This window comes from Danio rerio, chromosome 24, assembly GCF_052040795.2.
Source record: "Danio rerio strain M-AB ecotype USA chromosome 24, GRCz13ab, whole genome shotgun sequence".
Classification (NCBI taxonomy): domain Eukaryota; kingdom Metazoa; phylum Chordata; class Actinopteri; order Cypriniformes; family Danionidae; genus Danio; species Danio rerio.
In genome coordinates, this window is record NC_141044.1 from 22,610,492 (window position 1) to 22,627,519 (window position 17,028).

General features: G+C 34.6%; 2 protein-coding genes across 2 annotated transcripts in view; both read left to right on the forward strand.

Moving 5' to 3' along the window:
• Positions 1-10,225, forward strand: part of sulf1 (sulfatase 1) — a 70,642-nt gene extending 60,417 nt beyond the window's left edge. Inside the window, 3 exon segments of the mRNA NM_001003846.2 lie at positions 204-346; positions 1,301-1,424; positions 8,543-10,225. Of these exon segments, the coding sequence (NP_001003846.1) occupies positions 204-346; positions 1,301-1,424; positions 8,543-9,285 (1,010 nt within the window). The 3' untranslated portion in view covers positions 9,286-10,225.
• A 4,412-nt stretch (positions 10,226-14,637) lies between these two features.
• The window catches only part of LOC556735 (solute carrier organic anion transporter family member 5A1), a 102,360-nt gene continuing 99,969 nt past the window's right edge, over positions 14,638-17,028 (forward strand). The window contains exons 1-2 of the mRNA XM_087309463.1: positions 14,638-14,695; positions 15,158-16,445. Coding sequence (XP_087165589.1) covers positions 15,494-16,445 — 952 coding nt within the window. The 5' untranslated portion in view covers positions 14,638-14,695; positions 15,158-15,493. The remainder of the gene's footprint in view (positions 14,696-15,157; positions 16,446-17,028) is intronic.

Sequence of the window (17,028 nt, forward strand, 5' to 3'; positions counted from 1 at the left end):
AGGCTGAGATAGATAGGTCTATCAAAAATGTTTTTTTTTTAAGAAAAAAATTATAATTGCAATTATACCTCTATGTAATTAATAATTAGCCAGTATTTAAAATGTGTAAGCTTTCTCGTAAGCTCAGGCTGGAATAAGAGTATAAATGGATTGTTTTTGTCAAATGAATATGTTTGTTGATACAAATATATCTCTCTCAATAGTGGGTGGATTCTGTGCCTGTACAAGCTCTAATAACAATACATACTGGTGTCTGAGGACGGTTAATGAAACTCACAACACACTCTTCTGTGAATTTGCAACTGGCTTCCTGGAGTACTTTGACCTAAACAGTGACCCGTACCAGGTGAGGATATTTGACATATTAAAATTGATATTTGAGATTTAAAATGCCCTATTGAATCTTATTAAATGAGTGTCGACATGGTAAGATGTAAACACACCACCTCAAAACATTCTTATTTTTCACCAGTTAAATTTTTACAGCGGGAAAATTAAGTATTGAACACATCAACATTTTTCTCAGATGACATATTTCTAAAGGTGCCGTTGACTTGAAATTTTCCCCGGATGTTGGTAACAACCAAAGAAATCCATATATGCAAAGAAAACAATATTAATTACTTTTCAAATGAAGTTATGTGTAATAAAATAAAAAGGCACAGGGAGAAAGGATTGAACACATGAAGAAAGGGTGCTGTAGAAAGGTTGTGAAATCCCAGACAGCAGCTGAACTCGCTCAGTGTTATTCAGCAACATTCTGCCCTTTGTCATTGTAAATTAATATTGCTTCAAAATCTTCAAAAATTCTACATTATCAGGATGATGAAGATGAAACTAGTCTGCGAACGTTACATTATTACATAAACACTACAGCAAGACAATGATACAAAACACAAAACACAGCCAAGGAAACTCTCAAATGCTTTCAGAGAAAAAAATTAAGCCGTAGAATGGCCCAGCCAATCACCTGATGTGAATCCAACAGAAAATACAAATCAAAGATCAGATTTGATAGACGAGACTCACAGAAACATCAAGGTTTTTACACTCTCTTAAAGTCTGAAAAACTCACAACTGATAACTTCATTCTCTATATGGTTTACTAAATAGGTTCAGTAGTTCAGTACTTTCTCCTTGTGTCATTTCATTGTTATTACACATAACTTATTTTTCTGATTTTTTATGTTTGTATTGTTTGGATTTTTACCCAAATCTGGTTCAATACCATCTCAACAGCTCCTTAAGAAGTATTATTTCCAGTATTTGCATCCTATGTTTGTTTTTATTTGTTTTTAAGCTAACCAATGCAGTTTATACAGTGGAGAAGGATATTCTCAGTCAGCTACATTCACAGCTAATGGAAATGAGGAGCTGTCAGGGCCACAAGCAGTGCAACCCCAGACCCAGAAGCTCAGATGCAGGTAACACTTCTTTCCTGTTTTTGCACCATTTGTTCTGTGGGAAATGATGGATGAAAGCCATTAGTTCGCTTTCATTTTGGTTTTTAATACCCAAATCTGAAAGTCTGATTCATCATAGTAAAACAAAAAGAAAGAAAAAACAGATTAAACCAGACATCAAATCCTGATATACTCTCAAAAAACCATTGTTCCATCTTTTCTTATGTGTGGAATAAGGTAAATGCTTGAGCCAGTGATATAAGTGTATAAGTATAGTAGTGCAAAGTTCATTAGTTTACACTGAAGTGTTTTTAAACTTTTATGAATTTCTTTCTTCCTTTGTTCACAAATTAAGATATTCCTAAGATTATTTGAAAAAAGCAGCCATTCACATTCATAGGAAGTAAGATACAATAGATATCAATGGCTCCCCCCCCCCACAAAAAAAAGTAGTATATCTTGTGTTAAACTGAATAAATAATCTCAAACAGATTAGGAACAAGAGTTAGATTAAATGATGAAATTAGTTTGGGGTGAACCATACCTTTAAATAGCTGAAAATTTAAATAGCTTAATTTTTACCTGAGTTTGTTGACCTTTATTTTTGGGGGAATTTCAAGCATATTAGGTTCATAATATGATTTTAGCACGCTTAAAATAGTTTCCCTATTTGGTTAAGCTGCCCTTTAGCTGTTCTCTGCTTGTCCGTCTGAAGTGGTAAAATAAATACCCTATGAAATTAACCACCAGACCAGCTTTGGCTCATTTAAGGTTGTTTTTGTATTTCAGCAGGGATGATGTAAGCACTTAACATGAGAATGTCCTAAATGTTTAGTAACACATGCTTTAACAGAAAATTGCCAAGTTATGAGGAAAGTGATGAATATTTAGCAACATGTGGTCAAGCATGTTTTACTGATGCATGATGGGATCAAGCACTTGTTGGATGACGTGTGGCACAATCTCAGGTGGTGGATGACGAGGGTTGGCACTGAGTTTGGTTTCTCTCTAAATCATCTGCTTATCACTTTATATCCCTTTAACTTTTTTTCCATTTCATTCCATCAGCAGGGGACTGTGATTCCAGCAGCCTAGCATTCACATCGTCTCATACTTTTATATTTTTTCCCTCAGTGAATATGTATTTCCAATGAGCTTGTAAAGGGATGCTTTCTTTTATATTTGTGGGTGTAAAAACCTTTGTGCAATTTCGAGAATTTAAATGTTTTTCTGTTTTAAATAATGACTGTTCAAGTCATTTAAAGGAATGGTTGTTTTAAATAATGGCTTCACACACAGCACTGTTGGTTTACAAAACAAAAATCAAACAAGTATCCTGTTGCACTACTACACTTGATTTTGGTTTTATTATAAAAAAAAATAAAACAAGAAAACATGTTAAATGTGAATCTGAAATATCTGATGGCATACTTAAAAAGGGTGATTTCGTATTCAAAAATGCTTTATTTTTAATCTTTTTTAAAAAATAAATTGGTCTTACACTTCATATTTTCAGATTTTTCATATACTGTCAAACCTAAAAAGTTAAGGTAACGTAAACCATCTGAGGAAACTGATTGCAACAAACCATTTAAGTTCAAAAACTAATCCTAATGAATACTATCAACTTAATTTGAGTAATTTAAACAATTTGAGCACAGTAAATCCTGATAAATGAAGAGAACTGAAACCAGTACAGAGTACTGAGAAACCCAATAAGGCCGTACTCACACTAGGTACAGTTGCCTCGAACCGGGCCAAAGCACGCTTGTCCCCCCTCCCGTCTCCCCCAACGGCCCGCGCTCACACCATATCGGGCCTCGGCACGCTTACGTCATCGCTGCTGCGCTGTTCAGAAGCGCTCTCTATGGCAAGCCTTTTTAGCATTTAAATCTTTGTTCTGACTCCATAAATATATTTAGAGATATCTCTAATTATATTTTGACTAGTCATAATTATAATTCGACTAGTCAGAATAACAATTAGAGATATCTGCAATTGCAATTGTACTAGTACGAAATCAGATTGGAGATATCTGCAAATATATTATGACTAGTCATATTCCTCCATTGACTTCCATTGAAAAATATTTGCAGATATCTCTAAATGAGTTTTGACTAGTCACAATTGTAATTAGAGATATCTCTAACTGAGTTTTTACTAGTCATACATTTGGAGATGTCTTTAATTCGTAATATTTAGAGATGTTTACAAATATATTTGAAGATATCTCTAATTAATTTACTAATAGTCGAATTACAGTTGTAGATATCTTGAATTGGATTTTTGACGAGTCAAAACTCAGAGATATCTGCAAATATTTTTCAATGGAAGTCAATGGAGGAATATGACTAGTCATAATATATTTGCAGATATCTCCAATCTGATTTCGTACTAGTGCAATTGTAATTGCAGATATCTCTAATTGTCATTCTGACAAGTCGAATTATAATAAGCAGCACAGTGGAGAGTTCTCTAGTTATATCGTTTCAGTCGTTTGTTATGCAGTGACATGCAGTCAAATATTTCGCCAAACAGTCCTTAGGGATGCCGTGACACGCAGTCAGATATTTTACCGAACAGATCCGCCACTTTTTGGCGCTCATAAACAATCAAAGCTCTCGTGCTGCAGGAATGAGGAGGTCTGCTGAAGGCGCGCAGCTGGCGTGCTGTGAGGAGTTTGCGTCTTTAATAAACTACGGCAGTTTGCGATCACTGAACAGTAAGAATGATTAATAAATCCATATCAAACAGTCCCTTAAAAGTCACGTCTCGCTTTCGGTTTCGGGCTTTGGCGCGTTTCGCGCTCACACACAAGCGTACCGCGCCACAGCCCAAGTGTACCGCGCTCAGGCACACCTCTTCCAACCGGGCCAGGGCCGGCCAAGTGAACCGTGCTTGAGCGCGATTCAGCGCACTCACACTTCTCAAACGATCCGGGAAACGGGCCTGGGCACGGTACGGATGGCATAGTGTGAGTAGGCCCTAAGTTGCGGCAACTCAAATTGTTTGAGGAAACCAATTGCTACAAACCATTTGAGTTAAAAAAAAAAATCTCTATGACTACTGTGAACTTACTCTATTTAAGCTGAAGTAATGAGGTATTTTAATTAACTCATTACATTCATCACTGAGTTCAAAACTCTTTTCAAATGAGTAGATTGAACTTTCAGTCAATTTTGAATTAACTACACTTATTTCATTTGATAAAGTTGACTGTTGGGTTTTACAGTGTAGTATATATATTAAGTCCAATACTTTTACCATAAACCAACATATCAACCATTTGGTAGATATTTTAGAAGTTATGAGATGTGCTATAAAAAATGCATTGAGGTGTGTTAACTAGCAACAATAGGAGTTAAGAAATGCAATCCAAACATTTTCTTTTTTCTTGACAGGGTAGACCATTGAGATTTTTACTGTTCTGATATGATTTTCACTGAGGAATAATGGATTTTTCAAACAGAATAGATATAAAAGCTTCTGAAATTTTTGCATTTATGCTTATTTTTAATTATACAAGTCATTGTAGCTTCTAAATAACTGGTCAGCAACTTTTTTTTTTTTTTTTTGGAGGGTTTGATTTGTACTATTTGTGACAGTTAATCGATATGTTGGTCAAAAAGGTCAGCATTTACTTCAATTTTAGGTCTATATAGCTCGTTTTTTATCAAAACAACTTATTCTTCTATACAAAGTGAATTTGTAAAGTTTCCACTCATGCATTATTTTAGGTTATTTAAACAATGATCGTTTTTTTCTAATTACTTGATATATTTCACACACTCTCAAATTGTGTATTATTGATTACTTTTTCTTTTTGTAATTCAGCTTATAGTCACTACTCAATTTTGAAGTGAGCATAGAGCAGCATGAACATTTTGCTAAACTTCTACTTTGTGTTACTTTAAATCCATTAAGGGTCTTAAACGACAAGAGTCTAATGTTGATTTTTATCCAAAATGGTTTTTATTTTCAATGAACTATTCCTTTAAAGGTGTCCACACTTGCACACATCCCTACTGTACTCCTGTTTATGTTGATCGAATTAGGAAGGCATACAAAGTAGTATTTTCCACTTAGTAATGAAACTAAATATTACAAAAAACAGATGCATGTCAATTAGTCTGCATGTTGGTGTATTTTCATGTTATTTGTAACTTCAACACTGTTAACATAATCCCATCATGTAACATTCATTCCATTTTTAACACTACACTTCTGTACCAGCTTTTTCTTCAGGAGCATCAGAGGATATTTCCTCATTCATCTTTCACGTCATCATTTCTTCATTGTTTCTTTAATCTAACAATACCTCTCTTCAGGAGTTGGGGGTTATGCATGAAGAACTGCAATGATTTTGTTTGTTTATTATTTTTTTAAATCGCAAAAGACATTTAACATTTGAATTGCTCTTATTTTCCTGATCAGGAAGTAAAGATGGAGGAAGCTATGATCAACACAGGTATCCATACTTTTTGAATCCCTCATTGGCTTTTGGAATAACTGCATGGGCAGCTTGTTTTCACTAATATGCCATGTTTCATTGAGCTAAGTTTGTGTGATTGCATGCTGGGTTAAGCTAACAATTTAAGTATGTTTAAAAATCACATTAAAAAACTAGCTATTAAAACCCCAAATTCATTCATTAATCTAATTTTAACTCCCATTTGACTGCTTGTTGTTGTTCAGTAAATTAATGTATTCATTCTGTAGGTGTACTTTAAACTGGAATCATTTAGAAAAAAAAATAAGTAAAAAAAAAAAATTAAGGGCCAGATTTACTAAACAGGGAAAAATAGCATGAAATCCCATAAAATCACAAACGTGAGTGAAAGTTTTTTTTTTTTTTTTTCCTGATGATCAACTTATTATGTGCAAAACACGGCTCATTTTCATAATGATCAACACAAATTAGAGAGAGTGTAATAAAAAATCAGGTGTCAAATAAACAAACACAACAAAACTATCAGGGGTATGTTTCCCAAACAACAACGTAACTCACAGCTGAACTATTCTAGAAGAATGAGTTGTTTGGGAAATGAATGTAGTGACGAGTGTTTCATAAAGCTGTAGTTTCTCTGTTGCAGATCCATTGTTTAAACCATGTCAGTTATAGCGAAAAACGCCCATAATGATGCTCTAAACAGGGAAGTAACAACTTCTTAAGAAAAGAACCCCATCATTTATTTGTGCAAATTATATTGTTTTACATGCACACGCATTGAAAAAAAATCCAATATTATTTTTGGTAAAAACACACTCGTTTTCCATATTTAATAAAATATATTTGATTTATTTATATCTATTTATTATATAGCCATATTCTATTCTAAAATGTAAAATCACTTACAAAAGCTAACATGTATTCTAATCTCATAAATAAATAAATAATGAGGCTATTTATTAAGACATGAAATTTAATATTTAATATTTATTAGTAAATGAAAAAAAATCCTACTTTTATAATAATAATAATGATGATGATGATGATGGTTATTATTATAATAATAATTATAATTAGGTAGGATATTGTTTATTTATTTTTTTAATTTTTTTTTTTTTTTTTACTCTGACTACTTTTACAATTTGACACATGCAAACAACTGTAGAAATGTGCTAATCAACATGCCCATGTCATGCACAGTATACAGATATATAAATAACCTACTATAAATTAAAAGCAATAACGTCTGCTATGTTTTTTATTTTCACAAGCTTTAGAGACGTAACATAAATTAAATTTAAGCTTAAATAATAGGTCATCTATAGCTTTTGTCATGAGCCATGACTATGTTCAAAATGCCATCAATGTTTTCAAAGTGCACTGTGGAGGGAGCGCAATTGTAAACCTGAAAATTGCTAAAACTGAACTGTTAAATTACTTTAAAAGCAAAGTACACCTAAGAGAGATGACTTATATTTTTATTTTTTTTTATAATTCCAAGTTTAAATGTCAGAATGTTCTAAATGAATAGGGCATAGGTGGGATAACTGGGAGTAGAACACAACCAGGAACTATGTTTCTAACTACAGCACTAGAGGTGTAGTTGCAAGCACACATGTTTGCCAAGCCGTAATGTTGCTAATGTTCGTTGGAACGATGGATTTGGGAAACGCCAAATTAACAAACTATTTTTGTAACGACCCAACTTGCGACTTTAGTTGCCTAACCATGGTTTTCGGAAACGCACCCCAGATTGTGTCAAGCTTTTGCACTTTTGTGGGAGTTAATGGTACAAATTCCACAAAATCGTTCATATACCTAAGAAAAAAACTATTTTAAGTCCACCTGACACATTGCATTGGCGGTTAGTAAATCTGGTCCTAAGACTTTGGCTGCTCATACATACCATTTGGGGAATAGCAAATCTTAGAGCTCTCAGTCCTAGAACATTCTTTGACATCTGTTTTTTTTTTTTTTTTTTTTTTGGATTACCTGCTTACCAGGCCACAGCAGCATCGAAAATGGTCAAAGTTGAGGAGGCCAAGCGTTTCATTTCTGTGAGTCTTTGAGACCATACAAAGCTGTTTCTGTTCTCATTCCACTCTCAAGTAGTTCTCCCCTGCGCAACACATCTCCATAGACCCGGACTTGAGTGGCAGTTCTGGTTCAGAGCGGCTCGTGTCTCATAGGCCATCAGTTACTGTCTGACCCACTCTGGAAATGCTCATTTCATTCTCTTGCGCTCCTTAACACGCTTTTGTTTTTGCAGATTTTCATTTCCAACCTCTTGCCCACCCTTTAACTTCACATTTATGTACTGATTTCTTGGTTCCAGGATTTTCCATCTTTTCCATCTCTTGTTGGATGTTTTATTTGGTTTGACCTTCATTGCACAGATTTTTCCGTCTGTTTGTGCACCCTTTATGGTGTATTGGTTTTGGGTGTCTGTCTGGAGGACGTTTGTTGTCTTGATCTGCATTCACACTGCTTTATTGCTTCAATATAGAGCTTTTCTATTGGTCTAAGGCTTAAAAAAGCACTGCGGCGGTGTGCAGGGCACTATTTCAAAACCCCTCGGTGCAAGTAGGCCGGGAATAACTGCATGTTTTAGATGCAATCCAAAGCAAAGCATTTCTGCGCAGCAGTCATCAGCCCTTACTGACTTTTCCCCGCTTCTCCCGTTTCTCAGAACACAGCCAACCTGGGACGTCCACAAAGGTTAAGCTGCCCAATTTCACAGAGGACGTCGACTGGCAAGGACTGGCAGATTTGTACAGCATGAACGAGAGTCTGTACGAACACAGACACAACTACAGTCCCGTTCTGGATGACTGGATGAACTTTTGGAAGGATGTAGATAGTATGTTTGCACTGCTGAGAAATTTAAAGACACTCAACCAAACCGATAAGCTTGATCCCCTGGTAGAGCTGGGTTCCGGGGTCCTGGAGGAAGCCAGTGGAGCTGGATCCCTCATCCTAGAGAACCTCGCAACCGCAGGTCCCTCAGTAGACCTGACCCCAAGAACATTTCAAGAAAGTCACCTCAAGTCTCTTAATGAACTCCCGGAAGGCCGCCCGACAAAAGTGAGCCCCCTTCCACGCGGAGACACCTGGGTTCATCAGCTGGAAAATGAGTTGGGCGATGATGGATTGACGTTTAGTGGCAATGGCGTCACTGAACTAGAGACCCGCCATGACTTTGTGTTGCGCAGCTCTAAAATGCTGGATCTCCACCAGCAGGAAGAAGAGGAGGACATTTTTCAGGCCCAGGGTTACCTTCCCGTATCACCCCAACCAGAGCCTGCTGAGGAAACTCCTCCAGCCCAGAGCGACCGACCACAGGAGAGGTGGAACTTTAGCATCAAATCCTTTACCCATAAGCCCAGGGACATTCAAGACTCAGAGGGTAGTGCCTCAGGCCTGTCCCATTGAGAAAGGACTGCTGCCATGCACTGTGAAGCCAGCCAACTCAGAGACACTAACCCCACAGAGCATGGACTGCTCTCCTGTATAATCCGATGAATTATTTTATTTTTTACAGGTGCTTCCATTTATTAGAAATCAGTGTTATGTATTTTGTAAAAAAAAAAGAAAATCTATATATAAATATAAAAATGTAGAGGTAAAGTATCGGATGCATCTTAAATGTTGGGTTTGGTTTTAAATCTCAAGTGGGACAACGCCGTCAAAGTAAGGTTTTAATATATTTTTTAATAATAAAAAAAAATGTTCAAATGGTGAAACCATAATGTTTAGTTTCAGAATTGTTTCCCAAGTTATTGATGCACTTTCCCTCCATGTTTCTTAACACATTCTGCAGTTTACACACACACACAAAAGAAAAAATTCATGTTGACACCAGCACAAGTTTCATATCCTTTTGTTACCGAGCATTGTTGGTGATCTCCTCTGTTTACTTCAGCTTCTTGCGTTCAGTTCACTGTTTACACTATAAACACTTCTTGAACATGTTTTATTCACTTGAATTGTGGTTTGCGGGCTTGATGGTGAAATGTTTTCTCACAAATGTTGTATAGTTCAATGACATTCAGTCTGCTTAATGTCAGAAGGGCATTCACCATAAGTGCTTTTGTCATGACTGACTCTTAACATTTTCATTAACCCACAAAATTAAAACTGTAAATTAGCCTGTTTCATTCATGAAGAATGTGAGATGGATTTTATTTGACTTTCTGAACATTTGTGTCCTGTCTTTTAGAATTACATGATTTGAATTCATTTTTAAAGTTTTGAACATGAGGTTACCTGCCAAATTTGCATAAATTGATATGTTTTAACTAGTGGTGTTGGAACAATTTTGGCTTCTGGAAAGCCAAGAAGCTGTTTTGAAATAAAAATCTGCCAAACATTTGTTTCACCTACAGTACCTTGGCCTCTAACTTTCATACACACACACACACACACACACACACACGCACACAAATATGATGTATTTTGTTTTTTGTTTGTTTGTTTGTTTGTTTGTTTGTTTTATAGTGCATTTTAGTTTTTTTTCTTTATATACCATGTAGTTTAACACTTTATAATTACACACTATGACCCATTTATTAAGCATTATCAAACAGTGAATTCATTATTTGTTAAGCATAAACTCTACATTAATGGATGTCATTAAGCAGTTTATAATTGTGCTTAATCTAAAATGTGCTTAATAATTGTACTTTAATACTTTGTAAGTGTAGAATTGCAATATTTACAAATTTGCATTTTAGAGTAGGCCTAGTTGTTTTTTTTGAGATCATTCAGAATGAGCAAATGAATAATTACCGATTCAAATCAACATTTATATATTATTATTCAGGCATAAACTAATATATGTTTCTGTTAATAAATCCTTTATTACCTCAACTTCATCTAATTGTGTGACCTAATCTAACATGAGGACTATTTACGATATACAAACCTCTAATACATGATAATGAAAGGCTCAGTATCAAATGAACAATAAATCTTTGCAATCTTATGTAAAAAGTAAAATTACTGTGCAGTTTAAACATTGACGAATAACAGGAGTGTCAAAATATAACAAAATTGGGTAAAACAAAAACAATATAATATTTAAACAATATATTACACTATACACGAGTTGTCACTGGGTTGATACCTTTTTAAAAAGTACAAATTTCTACCTAAAAGGGCCATATTAATACCTCAAGGGTACATATTGGTACCTAAAAAGTACAAAAGTGTTTCTCTTAAAACTTGTAAGTACTAATATATACTTTTGATACTTTTGATTTTAGTATTTACTTGTGTTCCTTTTGAAAAGGTACCACCCAGTGACAGCTCTTGTTATTTCTGGCAGTGTATGATACAACATTTCAATGTTATAATTTTGTTTTAGTTAAGACTGCAAATATGCCGTTCTATTTATGTATCTTCAAATGAATAGAAATTAATAAAGTAATTTATTTTAGAATATAACTTAGCCTTTAATTGTCATTTACAAGGGATTTATAAAGCATACATAGTCCTAACTAGGTCATAAAACTGGATGAAGTTGAGTTAACATACAAACTGAGTAAATAGCATTTATTATCATAAAAATTAACTATTTTTTATATGATATATAATAATAAGATAAATAAATGTTATTTAAATAGTGAATAAAAATTAATACTTAATTTAGTAATAAAATAATAATTAACAAAGTATGAAAATACAATCATTAAGCACATTACAAATGTGCGTATAAGTCAAGAATATAAACATAAACTGCTTACTAACATCTGTTAATGTAGAGTTAACAGATAATGAATTCACTATTTGCTAATGCTTAATAAATTGTAGTGTATAATTATTATAAAGTGTTACCTTTTATTGTAGAAGTTGAGATTCTGCCATCAGGAAGTCTACTTAACATGCACAAATGGTGTTAATTTTGTTCTTTTAGATTTGTAGTCTTTTGGTGGTTAATCTATGCTCTTCATTGCAGGCCAGGTCATGGGTTGAGTTCTTTAATCAATGCATTGCAGAGAAACTTGTGCTCGGTATTTTATTTTATTTGATTTTATTTTATTTGATTTTTTCAATATTAGATGAACAATAGGTTTTGTCTGATTGTAGCCGTCGCTTACGGTTGTTGTGGAAGCAATTTTCTCTACTTTTAGTGTAGTGATAGTAGTTTACCGCTAGATGACAGCACTGTGTCATGTTCATTCAAGTTTTCATTAGAAAACCATCATGTTTGTTTTATTAGAAAACAATCAAATTTAAGGGACATGTTTACAGTGTATGTTAAGTTTAGGCTTACACTCGGGGTTATGTAGTTTTACATTGTTATATAATCTCCTCTGATTTGGGAGATAATTTACAGTTTAAGGGTAGCAATTGGGTATGATTTACTTCAAAGAAATAATATAAATGTAAAGGCTGATTGACTAAACAAGATAAACATAATACAATATGAGGTCTGGCAAAAAAATAAAAATAAAAATAACACTCGTCAAAAAAAAAAAAAAAGAAATGGTAAGTATATGAATAAAACATTATGGCATGAATAAAGGCAAGATTGGCCATTTGTCTTTTTTCACCAAATCTGTATTGATTCATATGTCCCAATTCTATCTGATTGTGGGTCATTCATTTAGTCCAATTTAATTCATCATTGGTTCAAGATAATTCATTGATTTTAGATTTTATACAAATGCTAATTCTTAAACAGTAAAAATCAGTCTGAATGTATGAAAATAAACTATAGGTCTATGCATATTAAATACTCTTACCTTCTCTTTTAAAATTCCAGTTACATTCGGAAATGTTTTATTAAAATTTAACAGAATGGGTATTCTAGAATTTTTTTTAAATATACTAGTATATTTTTGTAAAATTTTATATTTGATTATATATTGTTTATAAATAAAATAGTTTATCTTTGTAATAAAGTCATGCACATGTAGTGTCTTGACCTATAGGGAATATTAATGGTATGTAAAGGTTCATAAGTAACCCAAGGCGTTGCATTTATGGCCAGTTCTGTCTATAGACGTGGATGTAGACGTGTAACCAGCAGGTGGTGCAACTGAATCTGTTTCACCGGTTTGTGTTTGATGAGAACTTCAGAGGGATGTGGGGAAGTTATAGGGTTGGTTTTGTGTTGGAAGAGACATGAGTCAGAGGAAAAACTTCCAGCATTCCTGGAAAAAACTATCCAACAATGGTGTGAGAAGCTATTTTTAAACTGTTCGCTATATGATTTGTTTATCTTTAACAAGCATCGCTAGCCCAGGGTTTCCCACCCTTGGTCGCCAAACAGACTGTAGTTTGAGGGTTACAGTTTAAGTTATTCTCAACAGTTAATTTTAAAGTATTAATAACTGTAAAATTATTAGGCTAGTTTGTCCAAAAATGAAAAGAAAAAAAAATGAGGATGAAAGGTGTGCTGGGGAAATACGATGAAATTATATAAGTGTGCAGTGGAAAGGTCTTTCTTGTATGGGAATACGTTGTAATAGCATTTCCCTTCTTACTTTCATATACTTTCATCTTATTAAAAATACATAAAATATTATGTAAGTAGAATGTATGTGTGTGTATGTGTAAGTGATCATGCAATAGTTTACATTGTTGTAGATTTGTTGACAAATGGGTAAAACCTTTAGGGATTTGAGTTATTTATGGCCTGATGTGTGATTCTGAATTATAATTAGTTACAAAGCAAGTAGTTATTGTAGTAATATCAGTTATCCACTGGAAAAGAGTACAGTTCATTTTTAAGTAATTACAGTATTTACCCCCTTTTTAAAAAAAGCTAAATGGCCAAGTTTTACTCGAAAAAAGAGTTAATTTGTCTGATTTGATATAGGAATTTTAATTGGTAATAAAAAATACTCACTATTCACTCAATATTAGTGAGTCCCTGGGGTTGCCACAGCAGAATGAACCACCAATTACTCTGGCATATGTTTTATGCAGCAAAATTAGAAAAGTTTTTTTCAATTCAAACTGAATGTTGCATTTAGTAATATATATTATTTGAATGAATACGTTATCAAATGCTTCAGTTTCCCCCACATTCCAAAGATGTGGTACAGGCGAATTGGGTAAGCTAAATTGTCCATAGTGTATGAGTGTGAATGAGTTTGTATGGATGTTTCCCTTGAGATGGGTTGCAGCTGGAAGAGCATCCGCTGCACAAACATGAGCTGGATGCTTGCGGGTCATTCCGCTGTGGCAACCCCAAATTAATGAAGGAACTAAGCCGAAAAGAAAATAAATGAATGAGTGTCATCAAATGATTATTGTTAGGTCAAGATTGTTATAGGCATTGTTACACTGAATAGCATTTAGTGGGTGTCTTAGTAGCCTACAAATCCATTGAAATATTTATTTATTTATTTATTTTATTTACGTAGAATGCTTATTTATCTGTATCCTTTTACTTTAAAACTTAATGTTTTCATAAACAGTGCTTTTGGTTTGGTAAACTACTGCTGCTGCAATGTGGACACAATAAGTTGCATATTTTAAATGCTAATTAATTCATAATATTTTGATTTTAAATAATTTAAATTTATTTGAAATCATATTTTAATAAAAAATATTTAATGCAACTGTTGTAGCAACTATTATGACATTGTGGTCGCCGAAAAATGTTTAACAAAGTGTGTTTTCGGGTCGTTTTGCAATGATTTGTATGGTCATCAAAATATAAATTACTTTATTTTAGAAAATATTTGCTTTATTTTAGACTTTATAAGAAACTTCACTTCCCAGAATGCACTTAGAGGGCTCCGTCACCCTCTTCATCAAATCCGCAATCTCATTCACTCACAATCCGTTTCGAGGACAACAACTCACTACCTCTGTCTGTATCAGCCGTGTAAGTACATTACTCCTCATTCAACTCACTCTTCAGCCACTTCATTGTTGTTATGTCTTGATATTTCACTTAAAGATTAGGGTCTAGCTGTAGCGATGCACTGTGGATGAATTCAGTGAAAGACTCGCTGTTTGAACTGACAGAATGTTTTACTGTATTTTTCTAAATTTCACAATGGTATAAAGTCTTGTTTTCGTAAACATTACGTCGGTAATTAGTTGTATCAAATAAACGCGTAATTCAGACAGGTTGACACGGTTTGTAGTTTTCCTGACAGTGTTTTATCAGCGCACTGCCGCACGTTTACTGTTATTCTTTGTCTTGCTCTACCACTAATCTACCAGACAGCAGCGCGACTTCACAAAACAACTGACAGGATCATCCAACGCTGTTTGTGTTGCTTCTTGAATAGTTAGCAAATAAATATTAATGTTAGTTTGCTTTTATTTTCATTCTCTTTAGGGTTCCGAATCATTCATCTTCAAATAATAATTCCAGCACCATGACCAGAGATCAATATCAACGATATTCACGAGATGGATGCAACTTTTTGCTGCTTCACTATAACTGTAGGCAGCTGTAAACATTTAAATGTTATATAATTTATCCAATTTCTTTATCTTTTGGACTTATGATGAGAATTAAGTAGACAAGTAGCTGTTGAACAGCTATACTCAGTAATCATGTTTAAAAGTCTAGTCATCGTTTACCTTTTTGTCCTGTCTAATGTGCTGTGAAGTTTTAATTAAATTTCAAAGTACTTCTTGGCTATCTTCCTATTGACTCCAAGTAGTCAATATGACATCATCATATAATGATGAGACCAGGAGTGATGTATCCGAGTCTCTGGAGGTCTGTGAATTCCAGGGACAATATGGAGATACAGGTGTTTGCTTCAAATCCAAAAGCTTGCCTGTTCTTAACGGCGACTGTCCGACCATTAATGAGACATTAGATCCAAGGCTGGTCAGTACAACTCAGACTTTAGTAAACACCGACCAATGCTTGGTGTTCAACGACCTGCGTCAGAAAGGATACTCGAGTGAATTGGATTCACCCACCAGAACTGATTTCTCCCCTTCGGCGTCCAGTATGGTGGGTCTCAGCAGCTCAATGAGAACTGAAGCCAACCGAGCAGGTGGCAAAAAACTAGGCTTTTCATTGGCAAGATTCATCCGCTTCCCTGTGAGGAAGTACTTTAGGGTGATTCTCTCCGACTCTAGGTGTTTTCTTTTCTGCATGTGCTACCTGACGTTCATCCAGTCGTTGATGGTCTCTGGTTACCTCAGTAGTGTCATCACCACTATCGAGAAGAGATACAGCCTTAGAAGCTCTGAATCGGGACTGCTGGTCAGCTGCTTTGACATTGGAAGTCTGCTAGTGGTGGTCTTCATCAGTTATTTTGGAGGTCGAGGTCAAAGGCCACGCTGGTTGGCAGTAGGAGGAGTGTTTATCGCGGTAGGAGCTGCTCTTTTCTCCCTTCCGCACTTCATCTCTCCACCTTATCAAATCAAAGAGGTCAACTCATCCATGGGGAATGAGGGCCTGTGTTTGAATGGGAACAGGAGCAGAGATGCTCTGGATGTGTCGTCCTGTCCAAGGGACCAAGAAGGCAATGATCACTCTATATATGTGGCCCTGTTTGTCTGCGCCCAGGTCCTGGTGGGCATGGGATCCACTCCTATCTACACACTGGGACCAACATACCTGGATGATAATGTGAAGAAAGAGAATGCATCCCTTTATCTCGGTAAGACACTTTTTTTTAATTTTGACTGCTATGCCATCACAAATAGTGATAATAACCAATCAAAAAGGCTTTAAGACCAATCTTTTGTTGTCTGTCGCTTCAGCTAATCAGCTTTGTTCAATGTAGACTAATATTTTTCATGAGTCTAACATCTAGCTGTGCAAGAAAACATACATTTTGATGTTAGTGAAGTCATCTTTCACTACTGTGTTGTTTTTAAATGAAGAAGTAATCTTGGATCTTATTCTTGAAGCAACAAAAAAATTACCAATGAAAAGGTGTGAAGCCCTAAAAGTGGCACATATTAAAATTTATTACTAATTACTAATTTAGCTAGTGTTGTTATCTGTGAATTTTCATGTGTATATTTTACTGGAGAGGCTAGAAAAATCATAAAGATTTATATTAATTTATATTATTAATAACATTATTATTATGTTTACATTTTTTTATTATTCAAATGGACACATTCTGACTAAGGAAAGTTGAATGTGCTGCCAGTTTGTTATTTGCCTAATAAATGACACAATAGGGTAATGTTTTTTCTCCTAATAGGTCCTTTTCATATTTCCGGGTTCCTCAG